This window comes from Ascaphus truei, chromosome 1, assembly GCF_040206685.1.
Source record: "Ascaphus truei isolate aAscTru1 chromosome 1, aAscTru1.hap1, whole genome shotgun sequence".
Lineage (NCBI taxonomy): Eukaryota > Metazoa > Chordata > Amphibia > Anura > Ascaphidae > Ascaphus > Ascaphus truei.
The window spans coordinates 58,739,581-58,756,917 of NC_134483.1; the positions used below are offsets into that span (position 1 = coordinate 58,739,581).

Sequence of the window (17,337 nt, forward strand, 5' to 3'; positions counted from 1 at the left end):
GAGGACTGGAGTTGAGCGCCCCGGATTAGCATACTGAAGTATAAAGCCATTGAAATGTCAGCTGCTGATATTGTATACAAATAAACGTACTATTTATCAGGCATTACAGTAGCTTTAGGGCTTTGCTGTCACTGATCCAATGATTTATTTGCCGTTACATATCAGCACTAGAATTTAGGATATACATTTAATGAATGTCTCGGAGGCTTCATTTATCATATTTATTAATGTGCATTTCAGATTTGCTAGACTTGAGATGCTTTGTTTAGAAGCCAGGAACTAATCCAGCAGCTCCAATGCATCATTAGTCACAGAAGTTGTATTTATAGGCAATATCAAATCATACTAATTTCCATATAACAAAGGTAAGGCAAGTGCACAAATAAATACAGTGTGCAATTATGCCAACTCAAAGAGTATTACAAGATGCTTTGTAAGCTTAGCATTCATTTTCTTCTTTCAGAATTGAAAATGCACTGCCATTATTGCTGCGTGACACAGTATGGCTTGACAATATCACAAAAGCATTGAATTATAAGGGCAAATTGTTTTATTCACTGGCCTTGTGGAGTTGTGAATTGTATGCAAAGAGCTTTCCGAGTAATGTAGGTAGCCAACCTTTTATGTCAGAATATAACCATTGTATTGTCACATTGTATAAACCTGTACAGTATGTATTAAAAATCTGAACAGCTTAAATGTCCACAGTTCTGCCTAAAATGTTACAGTAATTGGCATTGATAGAAGAAAGAGGGTCGAAACATTCAGATGTTAAACTGTCCCCAAAGAAGGACATCAAAATGAAGAAGAGAAAGTGGGATCGGAGCCCCATTTTGTATGATATTATTTTTCGTGACACCATTTGTTATCGCTCTCTTTTTTTCCCCCCAGTTCTCATAACGAGGTCTTTTCATTTTGGTGTAATTGTTAGTGAAGGGATAAAATGAACAAACACTTTTCTATATACTGTATTCACTGTGTACACGTGGCAGGTAATATATGTTGCATGCAGTGTTGTTGCTCCCTATTTTGGTTGCGTGGCCCCGGCACCATCTTTATTGAAGAGGAAAATCATTATTGGCTCTACTATTTCCCTCTCTGTGTGAACTGGAGTTCCGCTATTGATTACATCAGCTGATTGTCTCACACGTTACACGATATTGTTAGTGGAGGGAAAGTTATATCTATGGCGCTTGGCCCCAAGGTACACTAAATAAAAAAGGATATATACAACCAGATGGAGGGTGATATGCACTAGGGTTCGACTCGTTTCGACGATCAATCATGTAAAAGAGATTAAAAAAAACATAGGGCCTTATTCAGAAAGCCTCGATAAGGCACTTATCGACCAAAATGGCTACTGGTATTCAGATAGCCTCGATAAGTGCTCAATAACGGCCTGTATCGACGCAAAATTTTATCTCCGTCCGAAATTCGCTGACTGAGCAGCGATCAGGCCCTTATCGACCATTTTCGGAGGGTTGATAAACTCCCGCTATTCAGAGACCCGCGAGTCGGGTGTCGCGGCCCATCGCAGGCCTAAAAAACGATTTTTTCCCCAAATCCAATTCCCCACAAAATTGTTGGACAATTGGTGGGGAGACGGGCTCGATGAGCTGCGATGGGTCGGGACTTAGAAGAAATCAGGCCCTTTTCCTGCCTCGGATTGATGCCGGGGGTCTCGGGAGCTGATAACCATTAATAGCAGCTCCGGACCCCCCCCGGCATGCATTCGAGGCAGGAAACATGCATGTACAGCAACTTCATTAACTTAGCGGCTAACCGCTAAGGCAATGAAGGGGTTAAACACCCGTGCCAGGCTTACTGTAAAGACAAACAATACAATACAATACAATACTGTGGCTAGCGGGGGTGGGTGACGGGGGAATTTGGCCCTTGGTGGCTGTTTAGGCATTGCGGGGTGGTTGCGGGGGGAGTTAACCCCTTCATTACCTTAGCGGTTAATACCGCTAAGGTAATAAAGGGGTTAACCCAACCGCTACCCACCCGTAAGGTCTAAACACCCATCCTTAGGGCTAATACCCCTTTCACCCACCCGTCAGGCCTAAGCACCCACCCCAGACTGACTATACCCACCCTGTACCCATTGAGTAGTATAGTGGTACATCATACCCATATAATAATAATATGGCTATGATAAGCCTCTATAGCACTCAATGGGCACCCTAATAAAAATACAGTAATACACAAGACACACAGTAATAAAAACCTAACTATACTCCCAAAAAACACACTTCACTAAATAAAATCAGTAGCCAGCTAATCCAATCAATAGAAGCAATTACAATATCAACAATGAATTAATTAAACCATTACCCAATCAAACCAATGAATCCCTAAAGCAACTCAAAATGAATCGTAACACTAACCAATGTAAACAATGAATTAATCCTACATTAATTAATGTAACCATTAAAAGACAAATAAATACATTAAAACTATCTCTGAAGTATCCATAAAACACATTAGCTAACATAATATAACATTAAGTACAAGCGAACACCAATCGCAAACCTTTTCTTACATTAACCATAAACAAACAATCACATCCACATCAATAAATGCAATAACAAGCGAGAAATGCCCCCCAAATATTGGCATAATAATGTATTAATCTGTAACCTAAAGAGGTACAGATTAACAATCAGATCGTGGGAACCAATTCCACACTCTGATTGGCTGAAATACCTTGTGACACAGCGGCCATCTTGGATTTACCGACGTCATGTTAAAGGTAAATGAAGCACAGCCATTCTGATTGGCTGGCATCATTACCTTTAAGTGACGTCACGGCCCTCACTATTTATATTATGATGTTCAGATGGTTTTGTACTGGGCACTGAACATTCAGCTGTATGTCGAGTCCTATTTGTCGCTCTCGTTATGACAGCCTGCAGTCTATTTCTGTGGGGTCTCGGGCTTTATCGGTTACATTTGCATACTGCCCGTCCTGTATCTATTTGGTATCTGTGGCCCATCATTATATCCTCTGATTGGTTACATATAGTTTTTGATGATATATATCATCATATACATATATATTTCTTTTGCATACTCCATGTTGGAGAGCTATCTAAAGGTCAATGATGGTCGTCTGATAGTGTAGTGTAATTTTATAATTATGTATACATCATGTATTAATGTTTTGGTTTATATATGCATATCAGTTAGTGGTCATCATTGGCTTTTCTGAAATTTGGATTATGTGCTGTGTATTCTGTATGATTTTTTATATTACACACATGTCTTGTTGTTTCATGTGGTTTTTTTTTTTATTGCTGAGACATTCTGTTCACATTGAGGCTATTGCGCATGCCCATCACTTTATTGAGTTACTGTACCTTTAAGCCGGGACTATTTATATGTGGACACTCAAAGACTGAGGCACTACTTTTTTACCCCTGAGGAAGGAAGCGCAGTCTTCCGAAACGCGTAGGGTGGTCTTACTGTGCACCGCTGTCCCTATAGCATCTACCGCACTTTCGTTACCATCTCCACGGACTCAGCTTAGCCTTAGGCCGCTCGTGGCTGTTACCCATGCTGCCCCGCGAAGCTAGGCTCTGACGACATCGCCTATCTGCTATTGCAGGTTTTGATCCTGCGCTGCTGCTGCTGCGCATGTGACGACGTCTATTCCTGCGAGACGCAGACCCGTGCGGCTGCCCTGCGGAGGTCTGTGGTCTGGAAGGCTGGGAGGGTCTCCCCCGGAAGCTCCTGCTGACTATATGAGACGCCCTGGAGCTGATCAGTACCATCACGAGAGGGGATACTCTCTGAATTATCCACCGCCTTCAACCTTTTAGTGTCTGTTAAGCGGACAGTCCAGCCTTTGCTGGAGTGCACTTTAGACTTTCATTATTGTGTGTTTTTATTGTACATTTAGTTGTTATATTAAATGCTTTTTAGTTATTTCAGTCATCTGTTTGTCTCAGCATCTGTTTGTCTCAGCATCTGTTTGTCTCAGCATTTGTTAGTGGTGTTTTATGTTTTTGTTAGTTACTGTATCACACTATGTTTTTTTTAATCTCTTTTACATGATTGATCTTCGAAATGAGGAGAACCCTAGTGGATATCACCCTCCATCTGGTTGTATATATCCTTTTTTATTTAGTGTACCTTGGGGCCAAGCGCCATAGATATAACTTTCCCTCCATTCCATATCTGACCTTGGGTGTCAGAGTTATATCACAGGCTGCAGGCCATTTCCAGGTGTTTCAGATTAGCGCAACCTTTTTTTTTGTTGTTTACGATATTGTTAGTGTCATTATGATATGGAATTATACATCTCTATATATTGACAAAAGATATTCATCAGTAGTATTAAACCACTTACAGTAGGTTTCTTCGTGTCCCTAAGATATGTGACCTTAGTATTATTGTAGAACCTCAGCTCCATATTTGAGGTTATGAAGTGTAAGTTCTCTAGGTGCTCATCTTTTGTATTGTGAATGATTGATTGTTTTTAGTCATTTCGTAGGTTTTCTATTGATGGTCCGTATATTGTCCATTGGATCAAATGTTTTATTAATAAAGTTTTATGTTTTTGACTGGACATCCTTGCGTGAGGACTTTCTGACGTGGGACGTCTGCGCGACACCCGAGTGTGGTGTCACCAACATGGCGGTGATATATGGGCTGTCTTTTTACATGTTTGTACACCTTGATATGGCGCAGTTACGTGAAACGCGTAGGTGGTACTTACCTTTTTGTTTTTCTTCCATGTTACTAACAAATTCGTTTTTATTGGAGTCCACCTGTCTACCTTCATGGTAGTGCACTGTAACTTTGTCCCTTTTTCCCCCCGTTACCCTTACTGCAGATCCTGCACACCAAGAAGCTTCCCTATAGATATCCAGGACATGTGGCGGCAACCCTGGAATACGTGATCACTTTCGGATATATTCCCCTTGGACTGTTTTGGATTTAAAGGGGCAATCCAGGCATCTTAAAAATGTTTTTTTTTTTTTAATTTGTTTTAATATATGAAGCCTTTAATTACTTTTATTGAAAAAAATTACCTAAGCTGCAGATCGATTCGTTCTCTCCATGTTCGACCAGCAAACTCCTGCTTCTCAGGGTTCACTAAATGGCTGCCTTTCAGTTTCAAATCAATCCTTCAGTCAGTGTAACTCAGCAGCTACAATGTATTCTTATATTACTAAAGTAACAGTATCTATTGTTACAGTGTACAGCCCAAACTGCTAGGAATATTGGTAACAAATGATCAAAAACAGGAAAGTGTTACAAAGATCTTGGACTGCTAGGGAAGTGTTTACAATCTTCTATAGAAATCAAAGGATCTAAAACTTATTAAAACTAGCATTAGGAGTTAAATATTTTTTTTTTAAAGTAGCAAGTAGTATCTAACTGGTTTATTTAAAATAAACACACATGTAGGATATTGCCTGGATTGCTCCTTTAAAGCTGCAGTTCAGTCTTTTTTTTATTTTTTTTATTTATTTTTTTACTTCAATAGTTTCATGTGTGCAATCTCTAATTACCTAAAAAAACTGTATAGCTGCAGGTCAATTCGTTCTCCACGTATTGATTGGCAAAATTTGGTGACTTCATTAGTGAAGGGATCTGTTTTTCTTCTGCTTCTTTCTCTCAGTGGAAGCTCATGAATATTCATGAGCACTCCTGCACTGACATGTGCTAGAGGGCAGGGCTGACAAAGGGGTGTGCCAGGGCTTGTGACCGGACATGAAGGGGCAGTGCCTTAGCAAATGCTTGTTAAAATAGAATACAAGAAAATTGGTCTTTCAAAGTTGTTTTTTTAAAAACAGAAAATGCTAAAAGTATTATTTCTTACTACAGAACTGATTTATTAAAAAAAACACACATGCAGGATATTGACTGAACTGCAGCTTTAAAGCTTTATTATTCTGCTTCATGATATGGATTTTTCCATGGAAGATATTCATAACGCAATTATATCAGATTTAACAAATTCGTTTTAGTCATTGGTCCAGCATTTTAGCTGAAGAATAATCTTATTGCTTCATCATTGATATCAGGGAGCTCCTGAGATTATCTACAAATTATCAATAGTTATTTTCAGCCACTGTTCCATCCCCTCTTAACCTCTGAGCACAATTTTTTCCTATGGACTGTTTACTCATCAAAATTAAGTGAGGGATATTAAAGGTGAAGTGGAGAAATGGGTTCTTCTGCAGATATTCACTACCTGCTAAAGACTGATAGTAGAAGCTGCCATTTCATAGCCAGTGGCTCCTCTCATCTCAAGCATGCACCTGTTTCTTCTGATAAAGCAGTTCTCTATATCTATGGAGCACTTCAAAGCGTGTTGGGTAATTATAAAAGGTGGTTAAGAACTGATAAATTAAAGACCAGGAAAACACTAGATGTGAAACCCATGATATCTTAGCTCGCACACTCTTGGTCTGTACAATAAACATGTGTTGTGTTCACTTGATGCCTACATTCATTTGCCACAACCTGTCCTTTTTAATGTTTTTTCCTACGCTGTAACATTTAGTCAAAATACTGTATCTATCCCCTGGAAATAGATGTGGTGGCTGCAGACTCTGGAGCCAACATATTCTCATCCACTGCAGGCCGTAAATAGAAAAGAACAAGTGAACTTCACTAACCTTTGCATTAATCTCTAGACATTGTGACACCACGTGGGATTACTGACATTAGTCAAATTACTTTTACAATTATAGTGGTACTAGTGGCCTAACTGTAATCATTCTAAAGAAAAATAAAGCATACCGTAGTCCTTTACACAAATTTTAGGAGGTATACAGTATGATATATTTATTCTATAAGACCACTACAGTGTAAGCATGAATATAAGAACCTATAACCCCACACTTTGATCACAGATTACCAGTGGAATTTGTGACTTTTAACAAAGTGGTGGACAAGGAAAAAAAGACAGATATGCTTTGCAATTACAAATTGTTATACAGCTAGTGCAGGGTGCATCAAAATGTGGTTATTTATTTGAAGGATTTAGCTATGAGAAGATTTCAAGCATCTGAGCTTCTCTGTCAGTAGAGGGGTTAAGGAATGAACGGTATATAAAGAAAGGAAAAAAAGAAATGGCTTTTATTCAAGGTGAACTTTCTGTGCACAGAAAACACTAGGCATTATTTTAACTTAATACTTCTATTATGCGTCACTGTATTCCCGTTATTAGGCTGCATTAGTCCATGAAAGACCCAACTCAATGATCTACGGTCTGTTTTAACAAAAGCACTAAGACTAGATTTCTCACTGTTAAATACATGACCTTCTCTGAGATGTTACTGATATCTCCCACATGACTCAGACAAGGCACCTTAGTGCCTGAAAGTAAGAACACGTCAAACTGCAGCCAACACAACTGTGTAATGCTCTTTTCTCAGATATCTACCTTGGCTCCAAACACTTAAGACACCGTGACCCTTTACACATTTCTCTATCTCCATGTAATTTCCTGAGACCTGGCCACAAAATGGTCAATGTTATTTTCTCTTCCTCTTAACAAACACAAAGGACAAATCTTATACCAATAATATAGCAGTTTGTAGCGGATATACATTTATATTTTCCTACAGTATTTATGTTTAGATCGCTCATCCATTTTTATTGCCTGTGTTCACAGTACAACATTTGCCAATCCATAAATGACGATGCTGAAGGCTGCCCTGCGTATATTTGATAGCATGCACTGCAGGAATACTACTGAAGCTGATCAAATTAGCTGGAACAATAGTATGACCCCTTCAACTCAACTAAATTGTTAACAAATGCAGCAACTGTTAATTTATTGTGAAAACGTATTAAAGAAAATAATTAATTTTCCTTCTGGGCATGAACTTAATACCGCACATACTGTACATGAAGCTGCATAAAAATGGGGTATTACATCAACTTTGTACCACCAAAAATAACGCACTTTATCGGATTGGTTTTAAAAAAAAAATCGGATTCTTTCCAGCCGATTAAAAAGAGGCCTAATACTGCATTTTTTTTTTTTAACGGCCATATATCATGTTCCGATACATTATCGGAAAAGGATTAACACCAGAGATATCACCCATATTTTATCACCTATTCGAGACTGGCGTTAGCCCCATTTTTTCTATGTATATAATGGCATATATATATTAAACCAACCTGAAATAGATGATACATTACAGTAATTATTAACCCCCTAGTAGCCTACAAATCAACTAGTCATGAGTTGCTGACCAAAATGGCTACAAAGGGGTAACCCCCCCACAACCGGTGAACTATCCCCATCACCCACTAAGGTAGTCAATGGGGGTAAGGAATGTATTTTAATAGTTATTTTTTAATTTTTGAAATACAGCTTACTATTGATTTCCAATGTGGCTATCTCGGTCTCCAATTCAGAGGACCCAGGTAGCCACAGTGACAATCAATGGTTTTATGGTTAACATTTATTATAAAAGTATTTTTAATGTTGTGGTGTATTTTGTTATTGTTGGAATGCGCAAAAGCACTAATAGTCACTTCTGGCTAATAGGGCTATTAGCCATTAATCTAGAGGGGGTAGGTTTGTTTGGCGGGGTATGAATAGGGTGGGTGATGGGGTTAGTTGCCCAAGGGAAGGTGGTTGGCATCCCTGGGGTGGGGAGGAGGGTGGGGGGCGTTTGGTGGGGAGGGGGGGTTAACCCATTGGTAACCTTAGTGGTTAGTAAAGAATTGCCTGGCAATGCTTTACTAGCCACTAAAGTGGCCAACAAGATTAGGTAGTGTATATTTTTTTAATGTATCAACCCCTTTGGTGCTTGTGGTATACCATGGTAACCATAGGCATCAAACGGGTTAATGTTATTTCAATGATAGGCTTCTTTAATAATACAGTAGTTATTACAGAAGCCCATGATAGAAATAGTATTACTGTGATCGCGATGCTGCAGTTAACAGTCAAGTTAAATCCTGCATTGCGATTTTGGCCCAAATATCGCATCCAGTAAATTATTATTGCAATCTTGATGTATCCCATCTTAAAACTGTGGTACCCAAACTGGTTATATTATTTTATTACTGTATTGACTCAATTTTAGCCAGCGGCGGTTTGATGTCGGTGCCACTGCACCGAGCCCTGAGCTCTCTCCCACAACAAGGAAACTGTTTGCCAGGGAGAGAGTGTGGGATCTCTGCAACGCTCTTACCTACTCCTTCCGGCATCTCCCCGTGCATGGTCCCATCACTATGGCTCTGCAACGTCAAATGGCGTCACGTGGCCATGAAAATGGGACACCCTGTGGCGGCACATTGCCATGTCACATGGCATCCCTTTTGCTCAGGCAATGCGACGCCATTTGACGTCGAAGAGCCATAATGATGGAAACATACAGGGGGAGATGCTGCAAAAGAAGGTAAGAGCCGGGGCCCCACACATGTCACTGCACCGAGCGCCGCAAATATCCCGGCCGGCCCTGACTTCAGTGGAGTGTGATGTATCCGGGCCAATGTTTCACAATGTTTTGCTGCTGCTAAAAAGTCCTAAACACCCAATACAACAGCCATCAACTGAGTATAAAGTAACAGGAGTTCAGGTAACCCCTTCACAGGCAGAGGACCCAGCAAACAATTGTTCTATAGTGAATAGAATCAGGGGCAGTCTGTAATATTTTGATACAAGACAGTGATCATTATCTGTCTTTTTTTCTTTGCTACAGAACTCCACAGATAGTGTGTGGGGAAAAAAATGCAATTTCCTCTCCCAGGAAATAATCCTTTTCAGGCCCGATGATTAAAGGCTGTATTTGCTAAATGGTGCTAAACAGTAAGAAAGCTCACATCCCATTCGCCTGAATAGGCCATAGGGTTCTCTAGAGCTTAAAACCCCTTAGTGCTTGTTATAGGAAGGGAATATTCAATCTTCATGTGCTTCTCTCATACATGCTTTGACGGGATTTCACTTCTAAGTACTCACAGAAGTTTTCCCTTTGGTAAAATATCAAAATATTTAATAGGTCAATGACAAATACAGTTTATACTACATATTGTGTAAAGGTCTGTACTCACAGGAATCATCCAGTTTGCCAGATCTCCATACTTAGACACCTGCATTGCCCCCAACATTGTCAGGTCGACATGACCCCTGTGGGGAAAAAAAAAAAAAAAAAAAGATACATTATTGTACTGGCTGAATACCATTCCTTGTAACTTCTAAAGTGAAGTGCAAAGAAGCATGAAATAACTTTGTCCAAAAGGTCATCGCACTGGAGATGGACACCATACAGTTACCTTAACGGCAGCATTAACATTAAAGGTTTCCATCATTCTCAGTGACCACTGGCAGAAGCAAAAACCCGGTAAAGCTACTGTACATGCAGACGAGTCTGTAATGTGAGAAGTACGGTGCAACAGGAATCTAGTAGAGACAACTCCAACAGTATAATAATGCTGTCCTAGTATACTGTTACTTAGTCCTTGGAAAATACTGATATACTGACTGTGTGTTGTGCGTTGTGCGTTTGAAACCTGCAAATACAACAGTTTATTATGCTGTAATGTCTGGTGAAAGACTTTATTACAATAGTGCGACAAGAAGACATCCAGCTCCGGGTTGCAATCCCATTGGCTACATCTGTAAATGACATGGAATGCTGAAGGAATGCACTGGTTACTTACCCTCTGATCATTGCGAATGAATCGTCACTGGAAAAGAAAGAGGCTCCAGGAAGGATCGTCACAGTTTCTTTACCTAATAACATGACAAAAAACAGTATATATCTGTGGTCTATTCAAGTGATATCTGTAATATTTTGGGTGTGAAACATAATACCCTTCCTTTTGGTATCAATTGACTGACCGTTGAATAATAATGTAAGACTATCATAAATAGTTTTTATTAATTGTTAATGAAAAACAATGTTTATTTCAGCATTGTGCGAATTTAAAGTGCATAAAGCCAACTAAACACCTAAGTGTATAAGCACTAGAGAAACATTACTATCATTGGGCAGATACATCAAACTGAGTTGTGCAGTACAATATCATCCAGTAAAAGAATGCAATTTGATGTGTTGTAAAAGTTGGGAGTTTTTGCCATATTACATAATTACATACTGTACTAGAACAGGCTGAAAAGATTGAATATGTCTATCAAGTTTAACCTATGTTAAATTCAGCCAGCTGAGATACTCATCCTAGATTTGTATTCAAATTGATCCCAAAGAAAAACCCCAGTGAAACATTATCCAATCATGTCTCATAAGAGGAAAAATATATTCCTTTCTACATACCTTTCCTTTCTAAAAAGGTGTCAAACAATTTCTAAATATATCTATTACATCTGCCATCACAGTCTCCATCAGTCGTACATTTAGCATTTTCCACATTACATACAGTACAGCTTTATTGTAAAGAACCTTTTCTTTGCTGCTGGTGAAATCTCATTTCCTCCAATCTTAAGGTTTGACCCCATGTCATTTGTACTATACTTGGGATGAAAAGATCCCTTGAAGGTTTCTTGTATTGACCTTGAAAATATTTGTAAGTAGTTCTAATATATGCCCTCTTAAAGTGGCAATACATTCAATACATCCAGTTTTTTAAGCTTGCATTAAAAATCATATGATCAAATCAGTTGATTAATATTAAATAATACTTACTACATTTTTTTTCCGTCCTACCTCACTCTTTATGCCCTCTTTTATGAATATTAATCTATTAAGCTTCCTTGGGTTGCTTATACAAATGCAGAGCACTTCCTCTTTTAAAATAGGCGGCCATAGTGTGAACCCGGGAAGCAAGATCTTTGCCGATCAATCACAGGAGATTTGGATCGATCGGCTGCTTTAGGTAATTACATTTCCTTAAAGCTAAGCGACTTTGGCATCTATTAAAAAACAAAAAGCAAACTAGATTGCCACATTAAACTCCTCTTTCTGAACTAAACAAACCTAATATGGATAATCTTCCTCATGGCAGACATTCCATCTCCTTTATTAATTTGGTTGCTCTTCTTTACACATTTTGCCCATGCCTTTTTTCATTGATCATTGCCCAAAACTGCACTACATATTCAAGGTGTACTCCAACTGAAGATGTATACAGTGGCAAACTATGCTGTCTTCCCCTTTCATCTATACCACATTTTATGCATGATAACATCCTATTAGCCTTTGCAGCTACTGCCTGACATTGAGCACTATTAATAAGCCTGTCTACAAGCACTCCAAAATCCTTCTCCATCAAGGATTGTCCTAATTTTGCCCTTATAGTTTATATGTAGACTGCCTATTATTGCTCTCCAAGTGCCTAACTTCACATTTATCTGTATTTAACCTCATCTGCCAAACTTCCAGTTGATCCAAGTCCTTCTGTAGTGAAAATACATCCTGCTCTGATTTTACTACCTTATATAATTTAGTGTTGTCTCAATGCCAACCTCAAGCTCATTAATAAACAAGGTAAAAAGCAGTGGCCCCAGTACCGATCTTTGAGGTATTCCATTTACAACTTTAGCCCAATAGGAAAACGTCCTATTTATAAAAACTCGATGCTGCCAATTATTCACCCAGTTTCGAATCCAGGTGCAACATTTTTAACCAGTACCAATTTCATTTATTTTTTACACCATCATAGTGGGCACTGTATCCAAAGCCTTTGCAAAATCTAATTAGACCACATCAACTGCATTTCATTTGTCTACATTTCACCTTACAATACCTTCTCAAAGAATCTAGTAAGGTTAGTTTGGCATGACCCATCCCTAATAAATCCAAAAGGTATTTCTGAATTGCAGTATTATCCCTCAATAAACCTTCAAGTAACTTCCCCACTATTGAAGTCAGGCTTAGAGGTCTAATTCCCGGTTGTGACCTAGCTCCCTTTTTATATATATATATCTATAGGCACCACCTCTCATTTACTTAAATCTTGTGGTACTGAGCCTGTGCAAATTGAGTCTTTGAATATTAAATATAATGGTCTGGCTATGACTGAATTGAGCTCCATAATAACGCTTAAGTACAATGTCACTGCGGCCAGGTGCTTTATTTTTCAAAATGTTATGAAGCTGAGGTTCTGGCTTTCTCTTTAAATATATTTACAATGGACTCTTCCTTCTTACTGACAATACAGAAGCAAATAATGTATGTAATAAAATACCTGCACCATCTCCTTTTCCCCAGTACTTTGCCCGTCCAACTTACACTGGTATATACAGTAGGGTCATATATTCTATTTTCTAAGCTGTGTGTTATCAATGTACTTAAACAACTTTTTAGGATTGATCCTAATTTCCATTGTAATACTTTTTTCATTTTCAGTTTTTGCTAACCCTTTGGCAACCCTACAGTATATATTTGATATGATGCCTCTGTTCCTTCTAACTTCACGAATCTAACAGCTTACTGTACCTCTTGCTTTCCATTTCTTCCCTATCACCACATTGGTTTGGATTTGTATCTTGAATACGGGTTACCCAAGGGTATACACTGGTAAGTGTACTCATCTATGTTAAAGATTGCCCATTTATCTTCCATATTTTTTTCTGCAAAAAATGAATCCCAAAGTAATCCTTAAAGAATCTATCTGCCTTTCTAAAATGTTGTTGTCTTTGTTGATCCCATATAATACACTTTATGGTAAATTATTTTAAAGACGATGTTATGGTCACTTACATTTACAAAAAGCTGTGTGTGCTGAGTGCACGCGCATAGTAAGTGAAACTTCTTTGACTTTTGTCACAGAAATTGTATTTGTAAGAATGATATATTTAATAAAAAATACAATTTCAGTGCCAAAACGCAAAGAAGTTTGACTTAGAACACGTGTTTTAGCTATTTGCACTTCTATATTTATAGTAACTGGGAATTCTGTGTGTGTGTAAGTGTGTGTGTGTGTGTGTGTGTGTGTGTGCGTCAGTCAGTGTGTGGTGTGTCAGTGTGTGTGTGCGTCAGTCAGTGTGTGTGTGTGTGTGCGTCTGTCAGTGTCTTTGTGTGTGTGTGTGTGTCAGTGTGTGTGTGTCTGTGTCTGTGTGTGTCTGTGTGTGCGCGAGCGTGTGTGTGTGTGTGCGTCAGTCAGTGTGTGTGTGTGTGTCAGTCAGTGTGTGTGTGTGCGTCAGTCAGTGTGTGTGTGTGCGTGCGTCAGTCAGTGTGTGCGTGCGTGCGTCAGTCAGTGTGTGTGCGTCTGTCAGTGTCTTTGTGTGTGTGTGTGCGTCTGTCAGTCAGTCAGTGTGTGTGTGTGTGTGCATCAGTGTGTGTGTGTGCGTGCGCGTCAGTATGTGTGTGTGTGTGTGTGTGTGTGTGTGTGTGCGTCAGTGTGTGTCCGTGCGTGCATCAGTCAGTGTGTGTGCGTCTGTCAGTGTCTTTGTGTGTGTGTGTGCGTCTGTCAGTCAGTCAGTGTGTGTGTGTGTGTGTGCATCAGTGTGTGTGTGCGTGCGCGTCAGTCAGTGTGTGTGTGTGTGCGTCAGTGTGTGTCCGTGCGTGCATCAGTCAGTGTGTGTGCGTCTGTCAGTGTCTTTGTGTGTGTGTGTGTGTGTGTGTGTCTGTCAGTCAGTGTGTGTCTGTCAGTGTGTCAGTGTGTGTGTGTGTCAGTCAGTGTGTGTGTGTGTGTGTCAGTCAGTGTGTGTGTGTGTCAGTCAGTGTGTGTGTGTGTGTGTGTGTGTGTATGTGTGTCAGTCAGTGTGTGTGTGTGTGTGTGAGTCAGTGTGTGTGTCAGTCAGTGTGTGTGTGTCAGTCAGTCTGTGTGTGTGTGTCAGTCAGTCTGTGTGTGTGTGTCAGTCAGTCTGTGTGTGTGTGTCAGTCAGTCTGTGTGTGTGTGTGTCAGTCAGTGTGTGTGTGTGTCAGTCAGTGTGTGTGTGTGTGTGTCAGTCAGTCAGTCAGTGTGTGTCAGTCAGTGTGTGTCAGTCAGTGTGTGTCATTCAGTGTGTATCATTGTGTGTGTGTGTGTGTGTCATTGTGTGTGTCAGTGTGTGTCCCCATGTTGCAGGCTGCAGATCAATGACAGGTGTCTGACATGTGCTCCCGAGCAGATCTCAGCCAATAGCAGTGAGGCGGCCAGGCTCTGCTGCTGGGTGAGGTGCACAGAGCGCTGTGTGTCAGTGTGAGTTACAGAACGGGCACAGACCGCACAGACCAACACCGACCCCAGCACAGCCTCTCAGCTCTGACACCATGCGGGGGGCTCCCGCTGCAGCTCACCTGTACCACGGCCTCTGCTGGCTGCTCGACCCGGCACTCACTGCCCTGCTCTCCATGTCAGGTACTGTGTGGTCTTTTACCTCTGTACCTCGCCCTCCCCATCAGCCTGCACCTCTCTCCTCACTCCCCCTGTCTCACTCCGTCAGCCGCGTGACTCCTCCCACCCTACCACCAAAGCGCCCGGTCCTCCAGTCACCGGTGGAAACAAGCTCCTCCCATGCGCGGCATTCCCCGCTCCCACTGATTAGTACCCGCATCTCAACGGGCTGCGGTCCGGCACCGGGTCTGCATGCCGTGGCGTCCGGTGTGGGGGAGCGTTAGGAGTGGCAGCGGTGATTACATGTGTCGGAAAGGCACCGCTGCCAGCCGCTTCTGCGCATGCGCATAGGTCCGCAGTCATCTCCATTAGCAATGCGCGCCATTGCAGCGGACATATGGGGAGAATGGCGGCCGTTAGGAGCGGCGCCGGCGGCTATCGCCGCCGGCTGCCGCATATGTGATCACCGTGTGGGAAGAGCGACGCCCGTTAGGAGCGGCGCCGGCGGCGACAGCAGGTGTGTGGGGGGAGGGGGGAGGGGGAGCCGTGACGTCACTTCCGTTTCATTTTCGTCTCCATCTCTCCCATTTTGCCCCATCAGAATAGGTGCCACTAAAGAAGTTTCACTTCAAAATTTTGCCGCACTTGAATATCTCTTGTTACTTGTACATTGTTTGACATTACTAGGTTCAGTAATGGCCCATTTCTAGTTGGTTCTTTAATAATTTGTGTCATGTAATTGTCTTTTAACACATCCAAAACTGGGTTCCTTTAACCTTACTTCTAATCTCATTACTCCAGAAATTCAGATAAATAAAATCCCCCATAATTGAAACATGACCCAGTTTTATTGCCTTTTGCATTTGCAAAAGTATTGTCTTCCCCAATCTCACAGATATTTGGTAGTTTTTAGCAGATCCCTATCAACATTTTTTCCCTACGGTCCTTTTACCTCCACTGTAATTGTCAATTCACCCAGTCTCTACATTTACCAATCTCTTCATGGGCATCTTCCCTTATAATAGACTAGCTGATATACCCGGCGATGCCCAGGATTTGATTTTCCTGCTCCCCCTCTGTCTCCGCTTCCCTCCCACGTGCACAGCTCCATTCCCCCCCCCAGTTCACAGCTGCACTCCCCCCCCCCATTCACATCTCCGATTTCCCCCCCCCCTTCACAGCTGGGTCCCCCTCCCATTCACACCTCCGTTCCCCTTCACAGCTAAGGTTCCTCCCCCCATTCACAGCTCCGTTCCCCCCCTTCACAGCTCCTGTACAGGCCCCGTCCCTGCACCCGAAGTTGAGCCTGCCCGGAAGTCGGCCCAATTGATCGGCGCGGCACCCGAGGCCCCTCTAAAGTTAAGTGTGTGTGTGTGCCTATTATGTTAATGGGGGAGGGGGAGTTGTGTATTGGTGAAGAGGGGTTATTATGTGTATTTGCAGAAGGGGTTATGTGTATTGGGGGGAGAGAAGTGGGGTGTGGGAGGGAGAGATGGGGGTGTAGGAAGGAGAGAGGGAGAGTAGAGATGGGGTATGAGAGAGAGAGAGGGGAGGTTTAATATGGCTGCTGACACTGAGAGGGGGGGGGGAAGCGGAAACTATAGTCCTGGACCCCTGGAAAACTGTGGTCCTGCTCCCAAACGCTTGTTGAAAGCATTGAACTCTCACACACCCACACCTACTGAAATCTCCTACAAACCAGACACTAAGGTAAGTTTACTACAAAATCTCAACGCCCAGACAATCAAAATAAATGAATCCACTGTACCCTCTCCAAGCTAAGAATTTTTTTATTTTTTTTAAATAGGGAAGCGCAGTCAAACGGGTGATGGCAGAATAACACCTTTATATTGAATTATAACACAAGATAATAACAAGCAATGAACAACAATTTTTTAAAGAATGTCAATAATAATTAGTGTCAATAGGATCTAATTCACTAATGAGAGGCGATCATAGCCAACTGCTGCTGAAAAAAAGTCAGAGGGATAACAACAGGTAGGAAATCCTGGTTCAAGATCAAAAGTCCTGGGACCAGAGTGACGGCCCCAGATGGGTGCACAGATCGTGGGGGGATAGAATTGAATCCAATCACTAAGGCAAGTGAGAGCACAGACCCTTGGCTCCTCCTCCTAC

At 41.3% G+C, this 17,337-nt stretch overlaps 1 protein-coding gene across 1 annotated transcript in view; it reads right to left on the reverse strand.

Annotated features, from left to right (window-relative positions):
- The window catches only part of OXCT1 (3-oxoacid CoA-transferase 1), a 227,914-nt gene that overhangs the window by 72,375 nt on the left and 138,202 nt on the right, over nucleotides 1-17,337 (reverse strand). The window contains exons 12-13 of the mRNA XM_075588804.1: nucleotides 10,645-10,717; nucleotides 10,036-10,111 (exon numbers count right to left, since the gene is read on the reverse strand). Of these exons, the coding sequence (XP_075444919.1) occupies nucleotides 10,036-10,111; nucleotides 10,645-10,717 (149 nt within the window). The remainder of the gene's footprint in view (nucleotides 1-10,035; nucleotides 10,112-10,644; nucleotides 10,718-17,337) is intronic.